Genomic DNA, 20,117 nt, shown 5'->3' on the forward strand with positions numbered 1-20,117 from the left:
ATCATACCTGGCTTAAGCTGCTTATAGCATGGCTGCTCTGTCCCTCCAGCCCAGAGAACAATAGACAAAGGGAAAATTTCTTTCCCTATTTTAAAAAGTTCTACCTTCCCACTGTCTCTTTTGGTCAGGTGCCCACTTTCTTTTCCTGGGGGACTTTTTAAACTTTTACAGGTAAAGCAAGTAAACAGCTACCAAGAGGGATTTTACAGCTCACTGGCTGGCCATCAAAGGGAGCTATCCCCCTTCATTTACCACAGCTGGGATGTGTTAATGCACACACCACCCTCTGTAAATACCAATGTTTGCTACTAGCCATAAAAATCTCCAGGCTGTGACAGCTTTTCTTCTGCTTCTGGGGACTTGTCCTTGCCGCCGGGTTAGCTGGGGGTGCCACTCGAGCGTTGCTCCGGAGCCAGCTCCCGAGCACACCCCCAAACCTCTAGCCCGAGTGAAGCGGTGCCGTAACCAAGAGCCAGCCGCCCCGCTGGGGTTGAGGGACCTCCAGTTAGGGCAAGTCACCGGGCACAAACGCTCTGCTCTGCCCATCTCTGTGCGGCCAGTGAACTCAGCCGGTGAGCCAGCAGCTGTTCTGCAGCGTGGATCGCTAGGCTCGAGCCGGCTGTGACAACAAAGCGCTCTGGGCCTTCAGTGTTGGGACGTTATTAAGGGGAGTGGCACTTGGTAGCATGTGCTGACTGGCCTCACGGCACCCAGCAGGGGCTCCTTGGATCTCCCCATAGCCTGCCCCCGCCCCACACGCTTCCTGATGCCGCCTTCCTCTACTCGCCCGCTGCAGGCCCTTCCTGCAACTTCCCCCGGCCATTTGCCCTCCCTTGGCTCCGGTCACGCAGACGAAAAGCCGAAGGCCACAGTCTCGAGTGCAAGCACGATGTTTATTGGGGTTCCCAAGCAAACACAATCACAGATCCGCACACCAGCAGAGCAATTCCTGTTCCCCCTCCTCTTTCTTACCAGGCCTAATCAGACCCGTAGCATCTGCCCCCGGTCCGACCCCTGACAATTGATGGTCATGTTCTGTTTTGGAGGATCAGGAGTCTGGGGGCTTCATCACCACTTCTTTTCGTACGGGGTAAGGATAGAGGGTGCGTTTTGGCCAGGGTCACTGTTTCTTTGGCTTTTAGCCTCTCTTATGCCTTCCCCTGTCCGTCCGTCCTCGACACAGACCCGTCTCTCCCCTCCCGACTGGTTGCTTGATCGTGGCTTGGGAGAGGAGTCAGGCAGCCTTCAAGTGTCCGCTCGTAAGTCAAACTCCCACCATCCCCAGGGAGACTTTAACTCTCCTCCTTCTCTTGTCTCATTTTGTGCTATAAACCCCATCTGGCCGTGGGCAGATGCAACATACAGAAGATCAAAAGTCAAACAGGCAAACAAACCCCCAAATTCCATCTCAGGCTAATAAACAGGGCTAAATACTCAATGACCGTCACTAACCCCCCTCCCGGCAGGGGTACTCTGTGCCCCCAGCTCTGTCCCCTCAACAGAGATTTCAGAGCTGCGGCACGGTTACTAGGCAAGGGACAAGCTGTGATGATCACCGGCTATCTAAATCATGCTCGTTGCACTTGCCCCATCTGTTTCGTCCACCGGTTGCTACATTGTGGTCATGACTTGTTGTCATGCCTCTCGACTGTTGCCACAATTTGAGCCTCATGCTCCTTCACTTGAGTGAGTCTGTTTGCAGAACTGGGCTTTAATGAGCAACTCCCCCCCTCCTCCCCTCCAAAGTTTAAGCTGATACAAAGTCAGGATGGAGACAGACTGGAGTCTCTTCTCTCTAAGCCAGAGACGTGTCCCCAAAATAATTCCACTGTGACGCTGTGTGAGTTGTTCCAGTGGTTAATTCCCTTCCCTGTTAAAAATATACGCCTTATGTTCCAGCCTGAATTTGGTTAACTTCCACTTCCAGTCATGGGAGCATGAGAATAAGGCTTCTGACACAGTCCCACATAAACACTGTCATAAGCAAGCTTGGGAAGCATGGTCTAGATGAAATTGCTATAAGGTGGGTGCCCAACTGGGTGAAAGACCGTACACACAGAGTGCTTTTCACTGGTTCACTGCCAGACTGGGAGGAAGGGTTGACCGCATTTTCAATCTATAATTCCCTGGGTCCTCTTTCTTCCCCTTCTTAAAGGTAGGTTTTGTGATGGGTTCGGTCACAGAGACCCCCTTGGGACTGTCACCTGATGTGCTGAATTCACCTCTGAGCCTGTTTTCCCTACCAGCTTGGGACTCCAGCACCCTGCCTTGTTGAGCCAGGCACGCTAGCCTGCTGCAAACACACACCCGGGTCTGGGCCACGCTCCCAAAGCTGCAGGGGAGTCGGGCAGCCTTCAAGTGTCCACTCGTACATAAAGTCTCGCTGGGTATGGGGGGAGTTTAAACTCTCTTCCTTCTCTTTTCTCATGATGTGCTGTAAACCCCATCTGGCCATGGGCAGATGCAACACACAGAGTCTCCATGGCAAAACAACACCCACGGCAGCAAGTCTGAGTCTGGGACTACAGACTCGTGTTTGTGCTATGGTGCTAAAAATTGCCATGTAAATGTTGTCGCCCGAGCTCGGAGACCCACCCATCTCACCGAGCTTCAGGGCAGGAAAGTCTACATGGATCTAGTGGCGTCTACCAGGGTCCTGTCTCAGGAGCTTGTAAAATTTGCAGCTGACACCACGCTGGGAAGATCACAAGCACTTTGGAGGGCTGGATGAGAATTCAAAACGACCTTAACAAATAGGAGAACTGGTCTGAATTCAACAAGACCAAGCAAGCACAAAGTACTGTACATGGGAAGGAAAAAAAAAAATAAAACGCACACCTACAAACTGGGGAATAGCTGGTTCGGGGGTTGTACTGCTGAAAAGCAGCTGAGGATGCAAGTGGATCACAAATTGAAGGAGTCAGCAATGGGCTGCCGCTGCAAATAAAGTGAACTCACCCCGGGGAGTCGGATTTTCCAAAGAGCCCAGCACCCAATATCCCTTCTTCCCGCACAGCTGAGCTAACTAGGGGGAACAGAGCCTCCTTGCATCCAGGGTAGCAGCTGATGCCCTTGAGGCCTTATCGGAGACAGAGGATGGCCTTGTGATAAAGGCCTTGTCGACATGGGGAAAAAATTTTAATCATTTTTCCATGGGTGGTGGGGGGAATAAACCGCCTGGCACCCACACATGAGTGAGTCAGCCGGAACAAGGAACCACACAAACGATCATAACTCAGAATTCCGTTATTTCATCAAGAACAGATTTCCCCTTCATCACCTTGCAGACTGCCACGGACGTTAGCGGGACCCTCGCTGTGTATTGAGGGGTGTGCGTAGCCCTAAATTTATGCCCCCTGGCTCCCCGGTTGGTAATTAAAACAGAGCTGGGCCTGTCGCACAGAATAAATTGGGGAACTTTCGCATCGTATAAATAGAATGAAACTAAAACTATTAAGGGTAAAAACAGACCAAACAGCAGCTGCAGCATTAAACTTAACTATATAAGTAACACACCTGTGCAAGACTGCAACCAATCACAACCAACCACATCACTAAAAAGCTATTCCCATTCTTCACATGCATGTTCTAGCAAAGGCCCCAGCTGCTGGTCTGTTTTGTGTCTATTCAGACTGCAAGCTCTTCGGGGAAGGGACTTAACTCTATCTGTAAAACTCCCAGGGAAAGGGGCTCTGATCCCAAAAAGTCTCCAGATGTTGCCATATAAATTCTATTTTTCTCCCCTCCTCATTGCTGCACTCCATGAGCACCTGTCGGTGACATGAGATTCGTTCCCTCTCTCATCTCATCCCATCCCATCCCTGGAGGAGAACAGAATAGGGTGTGCTGGGGAGCGTTTTGTTTTGATGGGGGTTTTGTTTTTAGTGCACACACTGGTCTGGGTACGAAATATAAAATGTTTACTCTGGCAGCATAAAGCATCTTTCATATTGATGCCAATTTTCCCTACGTTCGCTTTAAGGTCCCAAAGAGAAGCAATTTTCTCTTCCTCCCACACTGTCCCCCCTCCCTCCCCCAGCTCCCTCACACACACACACAACAGAGCTCACCCCTTCTCCACTTTATTCACAACATGGCTGCTAAGAACACAGAGTCACATCAATGTCGGGTGGTCAGGACCTCGAGAGCTCATCAAGTCCAGCCCCCTGCTCTGTGGCAGGACCAAGTAAACCTAGACAGATGCCTGTCAGGGCTGGTCTAACCTGTTCCTAAAAACCTCCAGTGACGGTTACCCTTAGAGTTTGTTACCCTGCCAGCTTAGACGCCTCTCGGGTCTCTCCCACTGGCTCCCGCTCCTTTACAGCATTAGACACATACCTTTAAGGTTCGTGTAACATCATCCCTGCAGGGCCCTCCTGGCTCCTGCCCTCGCTGGGCTGAGAAAGTCACACAGAGACCTTTAGGTGCAGTGCCCATCTGGTGCTTTTACTTACAGGCTGTGCTCCCAACACCTTTCCACCATATAAGTCATCCCCTTCTTGCAGTCCCCCAGCAGGAGAGAGGGGCCAAGCTATTTCTCTACTTCCCCTCACTGCCTTCCCTCTACCGCAGCTTTCCTCTTTCCAGCTTCCCCCCTGGCTTTCTTCCCTGGGACTCTTACCCAACTCGAACCTGCTGGGGCAGCAGCTGTTCAAGCTTACACAATCAGGGCCAGGTGGTCTACCCAGCTCCAATTCACTTCCCTTCATTGGAGCTGGAGTGACAGAGGGTTGGCGAAGCAGTTTTCTGCTTAGCACCCTGTCACAGTTCTTCTTTAGCTCCTCATTTCCTAGCAGACCTGCTATTTTGTCATGCCAAGGATACCACTATTGCACTGCTAATGATATCCAGCCTTTGCCCCAGCAAGTGTCTCCAGGCTCTCCCCGCATCAAGGTATAAGACATCGCCGGCAAAAAAGAGAAAGTCCCTACAATACCTTCCTTTCGACTCAGTTCTGCTGCGACACCCATAGAACACAGCCAGCTGCTGAGGGCACTGGCCGGGGGTGAGCCGAGACTGACTGACTATGCAAAACATGCTGATTGTATTTGTCTTAAACAAAAGGGCTGTTATACAGACAACAGAGACTAATTGTTCTCCCGGCCACTGAAGGTAGGGCAAGAAGTGATGGGCTTTAATCTGCAGCAAGGGAGATTTAAATTAGACATTAGGAAAAACTTTCTAACTCTAAGGGAAGTTCAGCTCTGGAATAGGCTTCCAAGGGGGCTTGTGGAATCCCCCTCACTGGAGGCTTTTCAGAACAGGCGGGACAAAGGCCCATCAGGGATGGTCTAGGTTTACTTGGTCCTGCCTCAGCACAGGGGACTGGACTTGATGACCTCTCCAGGTCCCTTCCAGCTCCACATTTCTATGAGTCTAAGCTTAAGGCCTCTAGGCACTGCTATAATACCATGGACCGCACCAAATGCCTGCTCCCCCAACAGATTCTGCAAGGGAGTAGCAGTCTATTTGCAGGAACGGGCTCTTAATTAGGAGGATTCACAATTCACCACAACCCGATTTAAGCCTGTATTAGCATTGCACTAGTGCCCGGAGGTCCCATCTCCTCTGTCTATGGACCCCATTCCAATAGCCTCTAATCACCTTAATCTTTTAAAGCATTTAACCCTACAAAGAAGGGCAGTGCTTTTACCCCCGTGTGACAGAAGGGGAACTGCAACCAGATTGATTTAAATGGGAAATAGGCTTGTAAATACCAATGAAGATCAGGACCTAGGTGATTCACCCCAGGTATCAATGGTGGAGCAGGGAATCAAAGCCAGGTTTTTCAGGTCCCAGGCTAATGTCCTAATGACTGGACCATCCTTCCTCTCTTCAAGGCAGGGAGGCCTGGACCCACAAAGGGTGTCGTGCTGTGGAGAGTCACAACACCTAACTTTCAGATGCCTAGAAAAATCTCAGGAACAGCACCGGGATCCACCACGCCTGGGTTAGGTTCCCCGGCTCCCTACACAATGAATGGGGAGAGGTAGATGCCGTAGAATGGGGGCCACACCAGCCAGCATGCTAGGCAGGGAGACACCTACTTCAGCCAGTGCTAACGAGGGATGTGTCCTAAGCCCTGCCCCCTCAGGGAGTTTGGTACCTAAGTCCAGGCCGGAGCGAGGCACCTATCTCCGCTAGCTATCCACGAACGGGACATGTCTCTGGAGTCAGGCGATTAAACCCCCTGAGTAGTCTATCTAGTCATCTTCCCTGCCCAGCTGCCTCTCCCTATGAGCCAGAAATGTGATCAGGCCATGCATTAGGCAAGATATTTCCAGTAGAGACAGGGAAGTGTTCGTACCCTTAGTCCGTACTAACTGTCAGGGTGGTTAAGCACTGGAATAAATTGTGGAATCTCTCATTGGAGATTATTAACAGCAGGATAGACAAACACCTGTCAGGGATGGTCTAGATAATACTTAGTCCTGCCTTGAGTGCAGGGGACTGGACTAGATGACCTCTCGAGATCCCTTCCAGTCCTATGATTCTCTGATTATACAAAGCACTGGTGAGACCTCATCTGGAATACTGTGGGCAGTTCTGGTTTTCCGTGTTTAAGAAAGATGAATCCAGACTAGAACAGATGCAGAGAAGGGCTACTAGGACGATGTGAGGCATGGAGAGCCTACCCTACGAGAGGAGATTTAAGGAGCTTGGCTTGTTTAGCCTAACCAAACGAAGGCAGAGGAGAGATAGGATTGCTCTCTATAAATCCATCAGAGAGATCAATACCAGGGAAGGAGAGGAGTTATTTAAGTCAAGGGCCAATGCTGGCATAAGAAAAAAAAAATGAATACAAACTGGCCATCAATAAATTTAGTTTTGAAATTAGATGAAGGTTTCTAATCACCAGCGGAGTTTAGTTCTGAAACAGTCTTCCGAGGAGAGCAGTGCAGACAATAAGATATCAAGTTCAGTCTTAAAACAAGTTAAGTTTATGGGAGGTGGAGGGGGGAGTTACGATGAAGTTCCCCACCGAGGCATGTGGCCCATCCATGATTGCTATTAGCAAATATCTCCAGTGACCCGTGATGGGACACTAGACGGGGAGGGCTCGGAGGTACGACAGAGAATTCTTTCCCAGGCGTCTGTCTGGTGGGTCTCGCCCACATGCTCAGGGTCTAACTGGTCGCCAGATTTGGGGTCAGGAAGGAATTTTCCCCTAGCTCAGCTTGGCAGAGACCCTGGGGAGGTTTCATCTTCCTCTGCAGCATGGGGCATGGGTCACTTGCAGGTTTGAATTAGTGTAAAATGGTGGATTCTCTGTCGCTTGAAGTTTTTAAACCATGATGTGAGGATGTCAGTGACTCAGCCAAAGGTTTGGGGTGGATCACAGAAGTGGGTGGGTGAGATTCTGTGGCCTGTGATGTGCAAGAGGTCAGACTGGATGATCACGACGGGCCCTCCTGGCCTTCAGGTCTATGAGTCTATAAGGCTGCGTGCGTGTCTGGTGGGCGGGCAGAAGGGACACAAGTGTACAGGCCAGAGATCAGCAGATGAATCCTGCACTGCTGGGGGCGCCGACAGGGGTGAGTTGGGAGAGTCTGAGGCAGGCGTTAGTCTCTCCCTCCATAACTAACGGGTGTCTCAGAACAATCCCCATGACGCCTGCATCTGCCGAATTGAACAGGCAGTTGGAGGCTCCCTGCTTCAGGGCGCTGTGGGCAAACCGTCAGAAAACAGCAGTTGGGAGTTGTGGCTGACTGCAGCAGCGGCTGGGGGGTAGATACAACCTATCTCACAACCGATTATTTTCCAGCCCGGAAGGGACAAACTGCAGAGCTAGATAAGGAAAGACGGAGCGTGGTGAAATACCACAGCCCTCCTCCACGGAAAAGCAGCCGAAATAAATTTCTTCTTTGACGGGTGTTAAAATCCCCTGCCCCTCCCGAAACCGCAAAATTACAGGGAACAATGAAGAATTGTAGGTGTCTGGCTGGCTGAGTTTCTGGCTGAATGCTTATTATACAGAATGCCATTGGTTTTCAATTTTTAAATGAAAAATTCCAGGGTTTTACAAAAGCTATTTGGTGGGGGGGAGGGGTTAACCAATTTTTGACCTCTCCAGTACATGAAAATACTGATCCGCTCTGTCTCAAAGTCGTGGGACATCAATGGGCCCCAGTTCCAGACCCTACAGTTGTCATGAGCAAGTCTTATCACCGCAGTTTGGTGCCAGGCTTTGTGTCTCCGCTGCGCTGGTATAAATGGGCTGCATGAACTGGGCCCATTGTTTGCCCTGCTGCTTAAAAATCAAGCCAGGCTGGCGTCATGATGCAGTGGCTAAAGAATCCTAGAACTTCTGTCTCTGAACAAAGAGCTCTGGTCTCATGAAGAACTGGGTCAGATGCGAGATCAACCCACCCAGCAGCCTGTTCCCCTAGTAACAGCATGAAAACCGGCAGTAGGCACTTCAAAGGAAACAGCATTATCCCCGCAAGCTACTCTGTCTCCCTGCAATGTTGATACAAAGCCTGGCACCAAACTCCTTGGGGGTAGGATGTGCAGAGTGCCCATGGCAATGGACAGGTCTGGAACTGGGGCCTGTTGATGTCCCAGGACTTTGAGACAGAGCTGTCCTAGCTGACGTCCATGCTGGACTCAATGCACCGGCTGCTGGCCGCTTTTGGAGGCCAAACAGCCCCAGGCCTGGCTCGTGCTTCGAAGACCAGCCAGGAACCCAGGCAGTCTCCGCCACTGCAGAGCGTCTACCTAAAACATCTTTCCCCACCCCCACTCAGATTCATTGCCTGAAGAAAAACAGGCTATAAACTAAAAAAAAAAACAAAAACAAAAAGTGAAACGAATTGGTTCAAAAGCACAAGAAACAGGATGCAATGTGATGCACCTGTTATTCGTTGGCCTGACTCCTAGCAACCACATTTGCATGCCCACAGCCGTTTGCAGGTAGATGCAAGGGAAGCAAAGGAAAAACAAGCAGCAGAAGATAAATTAGCAATTAACAGACAGCTGAATCCGATCAAAACCAGTTTTTGCAATTTCCCAGGGGATGGTACTTCTCCAGAGTCACTTACCTGGTCAGCGTTTTGCATTAATTAACCCCCTCCCCCCCCCGTGATTTTAGTTTCTGCAGGTATTTCTGTGACCTTCCCCCCGCCCCCGCCCTGGCAGGGGTGGCAGCACAGGGGAAGGGGACATACGAGAGCGCCCCTTCTGCAATGGAAATATGAGATCAGGTCAGCAGCAGCTACCCCGGTGAAGAGACAGAATCACCAGGACCCCTCTTCCTTGGCCTTTTTACAGGACTAGATTCACAAAAAAGATAGAGGTGGTCATGCACCGTTATCCCTGTGGTTAGAGCAGCTCCTTGGAGATGGTCAGGCTGTGGGGTGTTCTCCCCATCTCTCCTGCTGACATCATATAAAGTATGACTGGGGGAGAGGGACAGCTCAGTGGTTTGAGCGTTGGCCTGCTAAACCCAGGGTTGTGAGTTCAATCCTTGAGGGGGCCATTTAGGGATCTGGGGCAAAAATTGGGGATTAGTCCTGCTTTGAGCAGGAGGTTGAACTAGATGACCTTCTGAGGTCCCTTCCAACCCTGATATTCTATGATTCTATTCTCAGATCTTCACTGGGCCAGAGAACATGTGAGAATGTCCCAGCCACCAGGCTATGGAACCAGTCACCTAGGACAGAGCAATCTCTGCTCCATCCTCTGTGAACATCCTCCCCCACAGAGCTTTTAGCCCAGTGGTAAGACAGCATCTACCCCCCATCCCACTATTTTGTGAATGGCACCTAAGTCAAGGGGGGGAAATGGCCAAACTAGTCAGTGAAATGGTGTCAAATTTCCAAATAGCTGCAGCAAATAAATGATGAATGTGAAAAATTTCACACATACCCTGGGGATAAGCCAACATAACTTGTAGCAGAACATGAGTAATGAAACATGGGGGAGGCCTTGTTTCTTGGAAGACAATCATAGAATATCAGGGTTGGAAGGGACCTCAGGAGGTCATCTAGCCCAACCCCCTGCTCAAAGCAGGACCAGTCCCCAATTTTTGCCCCGGATCCCTAAATGGCCCCCTCAAGGATTGAACTCACAACCCTGGGTTTAGCAGGCCAATGCTCAAACCACTGAGCTATCCCTCCCCCTCCTCCAAGATTAGGGAAGGTAACTAGAGCAGCAGAAATGTTGTGCTAAGATAAGCAAATGGGACAGTAAGCTAAAAGAGAGAATGTATGAGCTAGCTATAATAAGAGGGAGACCACATGGGGAACCATTCGTTAACAAGAAGAAAACAAAGGACAAGAGAAGTCAGGAGCATAAATAAGAGTAAAGTCAAATATAGTGCGTGGGTAGAACTTGCGGTACAGGGATTGGTTCCTGCAAAGGAACCAAGGCAATTCCAAAATGCGAAGCGATGTATCATGAATGCAATGTAATGTATAAAGGAGGAGGTTGGCGGTGTAATCTGGGGAGGTGTGGTACGACCTATACCCACCCCCTACACTTGAGTTTGATCAGCTCAGAGTAGCTTTCCTATATGCCAAATAAGAAACTTGGGCGATCTGCCCAGAGTTGTGCTTGGGGAGCTGAGGGGAAGAGGTCTCAGGGGAACCCCAATGTAACTAAACAGAGACAAGCCCCTGTGTGGTTGCCCTGAGTGGTGTGCTGCAGTTTAGCTTAACACCTGCTCCCAATGACCATAGGTCCAAGCGTCTGGCGTTTAGAAGCAGCAACCGGGGTGTGTGAGAGCAGACGTAAACAGAGTGATTGTTGTGGTCCTAATATGCTGGGGGCGGGCGGGGGGCGGGTGACAGATGGTCTCTTAGAAGCCGCATGGTGGGGGAAGCAAACAAAGGACTCTTTAAAGCAGAGAAGCAAAGTGCATTGGCCTACAGAGCATGGCTCACATGCACATGTCTGGAATGGAGCTACGCAGCAGGGGATTACCTTTATCCTCAGGAGGAGCAAAGTAGGGGGCAGTGGGGACAGGTACAGACCCACACACACCCCTGCCCAGGGACACACACACACAGCTGGCTTGGATTCCTGAGTCTCTCATGTCACAGATTTATATAGATCTCTTCTGAAACCTGGTCCTCTTTCTTCCATTATGAGATCGTCCTACAATACACACTTGGGGAGAACACACACATAAGAGGGGGGTGCAAAAGGCACATACACACACCCCAAGGCAGGGGGGGACTCACACATACTAGGAATCAGAGAGGACACAATGGCGGGGAACACAGAGGGCAGGGGAGGGAAGAGAGACATTTTGGGGGGAGCAGATGAGGACACTGAAAAAAACCCCACACATACACACAAACGAACACCAGGGGTCAAGGACACAAACTGGGGCAACACAGACACACACACGCGCCCCTCTTCACCCACTGGGAAGCAGACAATGTTCTGCGATGGACCTATTTTCCAGGCTCCTGAAAGCTACCTGGGGAGAAAGGGGACTTTCCTTTGTGAGGTTTCAGAGTAGCAGCCATGTTAGCCTGTATCCATAAAAAGAACGAGGAGGACTTGTGGCACCTTAGAGACGAACAAATTGATTAGAGCATAAGCTTTCGTGAGCTACAGCTCACTTCAGCGGATGTTTTCTTTTTCCTTTGTGAACCATTCATGCAGTATAAATAGGCTCGGCAGGATAAGATATGGATCTGCCACTGATCAATTTCGCCGCAAGTGCACAAACTGAGGACAAAATATTTCCATCCACCATTATCAAGATTTACAGAAGGGCAAAGTAAGGAAAATGCTGCTTGAGAATGGATTAGGGTTTCTCTGACGTGTATTTCCCTCGTCTGTTTTGACATGAGATGTTGCAATTTGTGTTTTAAAGGTTATAAAGCTTTAACTGTTTAAATCTCAACATCTATTGCCATTAATTATTCTCTGCTCCCCCCCATTAATTTCCCACAACGGCGAGCATTTACAGAAACATTTTTTAAAAGGCTTAAAACCCATAATTTTGCACAGCTGTGAACATTTAAAATTGATAAAAATCTTTTTTAAAAAAGCTTAAAAATAAACTTCAATATTATCTGTCAAAGTTATGAAAATCATCGTCATCGTCTGCCAAGCCTAGTTATAAACACAAGTCATTTAAAGTCCCCTAGTCAACAAATCCCCACTAGCCCAAGCTTCGGCTGTTACCCACCTACTGTGGTCCTGCCAGTTCGGACCCACCACTCAGTGACCTGAACAGAAACAGCGGGTTTGGGATCAGGTTCTAGTATGTCCACACTGCAATGTAAGCCCAGGGTTCAAACTCAGACTCAAGGCTAACCCCTCTTCCATCTTAGAGACTAACCAATTTATTTGAGCATGAGCTTTCGTGAGCTCACGAAAGCTCATGCTCAAATAAATTGGTTAGTCTCTAAGGTGCCACAAGTCCTCCTTTTCTTTTTGCGAATACAGACTAACACGGCTGTTACTCTGAAACCCCTCTTCCATCAACACACAAATCAGGCTAACCCAGGGTTTCACTGGGGTAGAAGGCCTGAACCGGATTCAAGCCAGGACCCAGGGCTCAAGCCCTATTGCTTTGTTGGGTAGATGCAGCCCCACTGGATTCGTGCTCTGGGAGTCCACCAATAGTATCCCACAATCCCACAGGCCGACGTTCTTTGTCCTCTGGATAGCCAAGTTTTTCCACACAGCATCACGAACAAAGGGCTAGAATGGCCACATTTTGGCAGGGCGCATTGCAGACAGTGGAGCCCTGGGGTGGGGCCCAGGGTTGAATAAATGTAGATGCTCAAGTCCTAGGTCAGTGGTTCCCAAACTTTAACAACTAATCCCCTTTCACTAAAATGTCAAGTCTCGCGAACCCCCTCTTAAAAATGAATATTTCCAGGGATTTTCTCCATTACCTGAGTATAAATTCTAAAAGCAGTGATCTGGGAAATACAGAATTTGTTCTTATGACATGCTTATTACACACTATTATTAATCATTACAATATGAAAATGGCAACACTCCTCCAAGATGTCACTTTCGTAGCTTGTATCACTTTGATTAATCCTGTTATAAGACCAGGCTCCTATGTTTCATCAAGGAGTATCAGACGTGAAACAGCATGAAGGTATTTAAGAAGCCAACTCAGAGAGTATTCAGGTCTTGAGCAGTCCAGGCAACCAACGTATGTTACAACAAAGCTTAAACTTGTTCTTCATAATAATTTAAAAACAATACTAGCTGCCTATTTAATTTCAAAAACAGCAAAAAATATCCACCTCCCTTTCCACTTCTTCTAAGGAGTCCTGAAGTTTAAATCTCCTCAGTGGGACGCTTGCTTTGATCTGCTTAGCTCTCGGAAGTCCAGGGGCTCTAGGCCCCATGGTGCCCGGGGACCCTAGGGACAGCTCTGTTCGCCATTAGGGAATTTTTCCCCCCCGAGAACCCCCTGTAACATTTTGCAAACTCCAGCTTGGGAACCACTGTCCTAGGTTAACAAACCCCAGGTCTGCTCAGTTGAGGTCTACGAACCCTGGGCTTACATTGCAGTGTAGACATACCCTTTAGGGCTACCCTCTATATCTTATCTCAGTCCCAACAAAAGATGGAGACAGCACAGATCTGCTGACCAGGAGGTCTTGGTTCAATTCCCAGCAATGACATCACAAGGTCCTTGGGCTAGTCAGTTCATCGCTCTATCCCTTACCTACCAAACAGGCTCCTGATAATGCTTGCTTAGCAAGGAAATATTTCATTCCTATTTGGGAGGCTCAGACTCTGCAGTGACGAACAGCAGACACCTCCTCAACTCCGGACACCTGGAATAGGAAATTCCACCCACCTCCAACTTGGCTGTTACCCCAGAGAGGCAAGGCTGGAACAGCAGGTTTGGAAGCGAATGTCAGAGTGACATCTGTGTTCCTTCACAGACACGCAGCTCATTTCAGAGCCATAGTTTGTACTTCTGGGTTGGGATACCAAGCACGGACACTTGTTTTTACATCTCAGCCATTCGTTGTTGATTTCCACTGTAAGCTCTTCAGGGAGAGGGGCTGTGGCGTTTAATTAATTCGTATGGCTCCAAGGATATTGGTGGTTGCTAAGTAACAAATCATAATCCCTTCCGCAGAGATCAAACGGCCTTCGGCCCCCTGCAAGAGCAAGAAATGTGCAATATGAGGAACGGAGAGGAATTCTCCATACCCTTGAGATCAGCTGCTGAGCCAGCCCACATAGGGCAAATGTCACCCTTTGCTAACATTTCAGTATTCCTAAATAACACAAGGGCTCAAACATCATGAGCAAAGGTCATGAGACTAGCTTCTAAAACCATGAACTATGCCAACATTTACTAATTTTTAGCTGTCGATGCATTTAATATCTTTGAGACCCCAGATAGAAAGTGTGAAAAATCAGGGGGGTAGGGGGGAGGGAATAGGTGCCTATATAAGAAAAGATCCCAAAAATCGGGACTGTCCCTATAATATCGGGACATCTGGTCACCCTAGGCTTTGATCTACAAGAAATCACTAGGAGAGAGGTGTGGCTTTTGGTAAGATTAACGTGCATTTAGACCTTTGACATGTTCTCACTAATGCCTTTGTCCCTCAAAGACGAGCACTTTGCATCCGAAGGCATAGGGTACATGGAGAGACGTGAGCAGCGTGAGAGAGGAGAACGCCTATCAAATTGCAATGTAAGATCTACAAGACGATAATTAGGCCTGGATTTTTATATGGCTCTGAATGCTGGGCAAGGAGAAAGAGACAGGAGCAGATCTTGAAAACAGTGACAAAGAGAAGGTGGCGCTGGCCGCTGGGAGTTACGAGGAGGGTTCTGTTTGTTCGCCTCCTGGCTTTTCAGCCTTTCGGATTCATGTTTTCCAGCTTTTCTCCCTGGCCACAAGGCCTAGAAACGGACCAGAAGGTGAATAATCATTCGGGGTTCACGGCACGTCTCTCCCCCTCCTTGCCTCCTCAAGCCCAGCCTCTTAAATTTCAGGCCTCCGGCCTGGTGCCACACTACCAGGGCAACAGCTGTAGGCCTGGCTGAATTCAGGGATTTCCAGCGCTAACAGCATGAACTGCTCCAGTGTGAGCTGAGCCAGGCTCAAACAATCCAGATCCTCTGTGCCCGTAACACACACTACAGGATGGGCAGCTTGTTCCCGTCTGGCCCTGGAAAGGCCCCTGCACTGGTGAGGGGGATTTTCAGGGTATTCCCAAAGCAGAGGGGCCTTGACCTCTCCTCTCCAGCCCCTTTGCATCCTGACTCAGGCCCTCACTTTGCAAACAGACATCGGACTCCTCTTCCCAGCCCTGCTCCGCTCTGCTAGCCCGGCTCCACCCTGCCTGCTGCAAACCAGACCCCCTCTGCTGTCTGCCTTCCCCATGGAATGAGCCGCCTCTGTCCTTCCCCCAGCAAGCACGGGTCTCCCCTCCTGCCCCACCCCTCAAATCCAGGGGCCTCCTTCCCTCCCCCATTCCCAGTTCCACCCACCCCAGTGCTGCTGGTCCCAAAACAAGGGAGCCTCCTTCCCTCCATGCTGAGACCCCTCCACCCTTCCCCCAGCCCATCTGAGCAGAGCAGGGGGAGGCTGGTTATGGCTGCAGCTCTCCCTGCATGAGGCCCCATAGGAAGGGAGGTGATCCAGCAAACCCACAATCGCCCATCTGTTCTGTGCGGCCCACTGGCTCCCATCTGCCCACAGATGCCCCGGCCCTGCCTTAATTCAGGAACCCCACTCCCTTTCCCCAGGGATTTGGGGTGTGGCCCAGTGGAGATACATCCAGGCAGCTGGATGGAGACAAGCAGGCACCTGGCTAATGGAAATAATTCTGCGGGCCTTGTGACAGCCCCTGCCTTCTCGCTGCCCCCAGGAAAACAGACACACACACTGCCCTGAACCCCACCGGGGGTCCCACACTTCACAACCTGTGCAGGCCAAGCTCACTGCACACACCGTGGGCTACCTGCATCCATCCTGCCCCCTCTCAACAAGCTCCCATCCGCCTTTATTGTGGGGACTCCAAGCAACTCCCTCCACTCTGCCAGGGGCTCTGTGTGCCCCCAAATTCCTCCCTCCCCAGATACAAGGATCCCCCCATTCTGCCCCCATGCCAGGGCCTCTGTGCATCCCCCTCCCCCCACACACTCATTTCTTTTCTCTGAGCCATCAATCACGCCTGTCAAACTCCCCGGGGACAGGGACAGAGCTGAGCTGGGGGGCGGTGATGCTGGAAGGAGCTGCCAGCACCCGGCTCTTTGATCCCCAGACCAATCCCTGCCATCCTGCAACTGATCCGCTGCAGCTTTCCAGAGTCATCCTGACCCAGAGAAACGCCGCCAAGCCGAGGGCTGCCCCTTGCCTGGCTGGGCCAATTCACTGCCCTGAACACCCCTTTTCTCCACCCTTGGATCCGTTCCCCCCGGATCTCAAACCCTCAGTCCCTTCTCAGATGTTTCCCCCACACCCTTGGGGGGAGTTGAAGGGAGGGTTTCCTCTCTTCTGCCTCCAACAACCATATTCCTTTAAGAAATCCACTAACCCCCCTTCTACTTCCCCTGGACACAAGCCACCACTTACCCTGACCCCAAGCAGCTGCAGGGAGCTAAATGCATTGGGCCTGCTCCATGTAGTGAGCATCTGTAGGATCCAGCGGTAGGTGGCATTTCAGCCCCTCTTGCTTTTTTTCTCTCCTGCGCCCTCCCACTCCTTCGTCATCCTCAACAACCAATGGGAGAACGAGCTGTCAGAAGAGGGGCAGGTGAGGAGGAGGAGGGCAAGTGAGGAATTGAGTTCATGCTGCTAAGAACTGGAATAAATCGCCGAGGGAGTTTGTGGAATCTCCCTCCCTGCATGACCTTCCCCTCCCCGTCTTTTCTAGTTGGATAATAAACTCTCCCAGGCAAGGACTGGGCAGTGCCTTTTGCTCTTTGCACAACAAAATAGCGTGTGGCACCAACACAGGCCCAGGGGAGTTCCCCATCACCGTGTTTACTGACTACACACCCGGCTTAGCTACACACGCAGCGCTGCTCTGGCTGGCTCAGGAGAGCCAGTCACTGAGTCAGTCCGAGCCCTGGCCCTTTAGGTCGCAGAAAAACCCACCATCAAAAGGTAACAAAAGTTTCTCCCCGGTTCAGTGGTTTTTATACCAGCCCTGCACTGAGATCGCCTTTCCCCCAGCCATTCCCTGCTGGCAGAGCTTGAGAGCAGCTGGTTTATAGCTTCCCCTCCCAGAGCAGTTGTGTGTAACTGAGCTGTTATTTAAATCATTCTCTCCCCACCGGCGCCGCAGGACGACAAACACCAGATCCCCAGCTGGTGTGTGTCAGAGTCGCTCCACTGGAGTCAATGGGGCCAGATCTCCAACTGGTGTGGCCACACCTCCATCGCTTATGCTCAGATAAATTTGCTAGTCTCTAAGGTGCCACAAGTCCTCCTTTTCTTTTCACCTCCATCCCAGACAGCCAGCTGGTCTGAGCGAGTACTTAACCAGCTGTACTCCTTCCTGGCTAGATTACTAGCTGGGATGAAGTGACTGCAGTGGATCTAGGTGATCTAGTTACATGTAATTTTACATAATTGCACTGTGGAACTCATTGCCACAGGAAGATGTCGGTTGTAAGAACTTTGCAACATTTAAAAAGGATTGGACCCTTTTATGCATAAAAAGAGCCACCAGAGTTACAATAGTTAATGCTAACAAATTGTGGCAGCAAACCTCCTGGTTCAGGGCATAGCTCAATCTCCGACTATTAGAGACCAAGGTATGACCTAATATGGGGGGCAGATTAACCCACATCTCCTGCTGCACTTACATTTGCCTTTGAAGCATCGGTTACCGGCCAGAGGCAGGGTACTGTGTTAGATGGATCTTGGATCTGATCTGTTCCAGTCCGGCAAGTCCTATAGGAACTGCCCCGAGTATAACGGACGCAGTGACTTCTGCCTGAGTCTGCAGACAGCCTGAAACACAAACTCTGAGATACGAACTTATCTCCACTAAGCGAGATGATGCCTTAAATATTAATGTTGTGAGTTATGTCACTGCTCATTAACGCCTGGGAACAAGGAGAGGGCTGATTAGTGTTATGAAAATCCACATTAGCGGTTCTTCTGGTGAGGAATGATGGACTAGCTGGGGCAGGGAGCAGACACGGAGCATGGTCTCAATTGAAGTACGGAGGCCTTTAACACCACTTGCTTTGGTTACGAAAAAGGGGCATAATTAGTTTCATTTCCCTGACGTGGGAACACGGGGAGTCAGGCTGGGTTTTGCACCAGTTTAACTAAATGGATTTCAAAATGCACCTTTTGTGAAACCAACACAACCCTGATCCAACAACAAAGCCAACACTGGTTGTGTTGAGCAGTGTGGGCCGGGGCAGCCATGTCGTGAAGAAGGCTGGCTCGGCGCTCGAGGCGTTGCCATGGTACCTGGAAAATTTAGATTTAATTCCTGACTTTGCCACAGACTCCCGGTGTGACCTTGGGCAAGTCATAACGTCTCTACAGCTCAGGTCGCCAGACTCTGCGGGGCAGGAAGGATTGCCTCTCCCTGTGGGTCTGTGCAGCGCCCGGCACACAGTATTCCCTGTAATTTTTTTCACCCATGTGCAGAATGAATTTTGTTATGTGCACCATATTGAGGTAACGTGCGGATGTGCATCACCAGTAGAAACCAAAAACCTAGACATAATATATATTTTTTAAAAGTTACCAAAGGGAGAATTACTCCAGCCAGGACAGGTTGGGTATTTTAGAACTCACTACTCAAAGAATTAAATTTAAGCGTAAGAGAGAAATAAAAAGTATGAAATGCCTAGACCAGTCAAAAAATTAAAATCACACACTTTGAAAGAAGTATCAAGAAGTAACAACAAGAACATGAGCATGTTTTGGGAGGGAAGTGAGAGAGAGAAAGAGAGAGGCGTGCATTGCCCTTTAAGTACGCTGCCCTCTTAAGTAGATCAGCAAGTTCAGATATAGCACAGCAGCAGCTGCCAGCCAGCTCCCTCTGTCCTGAGCCTTGGCCTGCCCACCCCCCTGTGGAGATGGGGTGCAGGGAGGGGGACACCCTGAAATCAGCACCCCTCTCCCTCCTCCTCCTTCCCCCCCACTGAGGCTCCCGGGTGCAGCTCCAAGGCAGAAGGCAGGCGTGCACGGCAGTGGGCGGACGGACATCTGAACTGTGTGGGACTTGATAGCCTGGTGGGGGCACAACGGGGCCCTGATCTCCGCTGAGGCAGGGACTGTCTCTCCCTGTGGGTCTGGGCAGCGCCCAGCACAACGGGGCCCTGATCTCAGCTGGGGCAGGGACGGTCTCTCCCTGTGGGTCTGGGCAGCGCCCGGCACAACGGGGCCCTGATCTCGGTTGTGGTCTCCAGGTGCTACAGCTGTTAGTAACCGTTCACCCCAGCAGGGTGTGCCTAGCGGGGAGCTCAGTACAGCACAAGGCCAGAGAAGCCCCCCGGCTCCAGCCCATGAACCCCACCCATTCCCAGTAAGCCGTGGATAACTCCATACTGTGGCTGGCAGAGACAGAGGGAGCCAATGCCCTGAGCACTGGGACATCAGCTTATAACAGAAGATCAGCGCAGCCGCTGCTAATCCAGCCCCCCAAGGCAGGCGATTAGAGGGGAAAAGGGAATTGAACCCGTGGGCCCCCCTGTCTTAGTGCCATGTCCCTCCAGGGTCCTTTCTCCCAGGGACAATCCAGCAGCTCCTTGCCGATCTGCCAGGCCGAGCTCCGATTTGTGTCTGTGGTCTCACTCAGGACTTTCTGCACCGTCCTCCTTCCACCCCACGTGCATGTGCCCCACTCTGCCCCACACCGCCTCACTGCCGTCCCCCCCCAGCCCCCCATCCACAGCATTCCCAGTCTCCGTTTTTTCTAGCTCAATCTCATTGTGCAGCCCTCTGAACTGAGTGACGCAGCGACCTCTGCTGGCTAGATCCTCTCCCTCCAGCTCAGACCCATTGAGAGGAGAGGGCTGGGTTCATAGACGGGACCACACTAACCCTCTGCCAAAATGCAGGATTTGTTGTGTCTAAACCATCCAAGGCAGATGGCTCCAGCCTCCATTCGAAAACCTCCAGCAAAGGAGCTTCAACCACCTCCCTAAGCGTCTGTCCCATTGCCCTGCTCTTCTTCCAGTTAGGAAGC

At 50.6% G+C, this 20,117-nt stretch overlaps 1 protein-coding gene across 5 annotated transcripts in view; it reads right to left on the bottom strand.

Annotated features, from left to right (window-relative positions):
• Positions 1 to 17,944, bottom strand: part of LOC140897805 (C-type lectin domain family 2 member B-like) — a 43,385-nt gene extending 25,441 nt beyond the window's left edge. For 2 of the 5 annotated variants that reach the window (XM_073310889.1, XM_073310891.1), the window contains exons 1-2: positions 16,532 to 17,222; positions 13,787 to 14,096 (exon numbers count right to left, since the gene is read on the bottom strand). Coding sequence is in view for 2 of the 5 variants with exons in the window: in XM_073310888.1 (XP_073166989.1) it covers positions 4,339 to 4,437 (99 nt within the window). In the remaining 3 variants the exon portion in view is untranslated. The other 3 variants (XM_073310890.1, XM_073310892.1, XM_073310888.1) reach the window with 3 other exon arrangements.
• Between the last annotated feature and the right edge of the window lie 2,173 nt (positions 17,945 to 20,117).

The sequence above is a fragment of the Lepidochelys kempii genome, chromosome 14 (assembly GCF_965140265.1).
Source record: "Lepidochelys kempii isolate rLepKem1 chromosome 14, rLepKem1.hap2, whole genome shotgun sequence".
In the NCBI taxonomy this organism is placed as follows: domain Eukaryota; kingdom Metazoa; phylum Chordata; order Testudines; family Cheloniidae; genus Lepidochelys; species Lepidochelys kempii.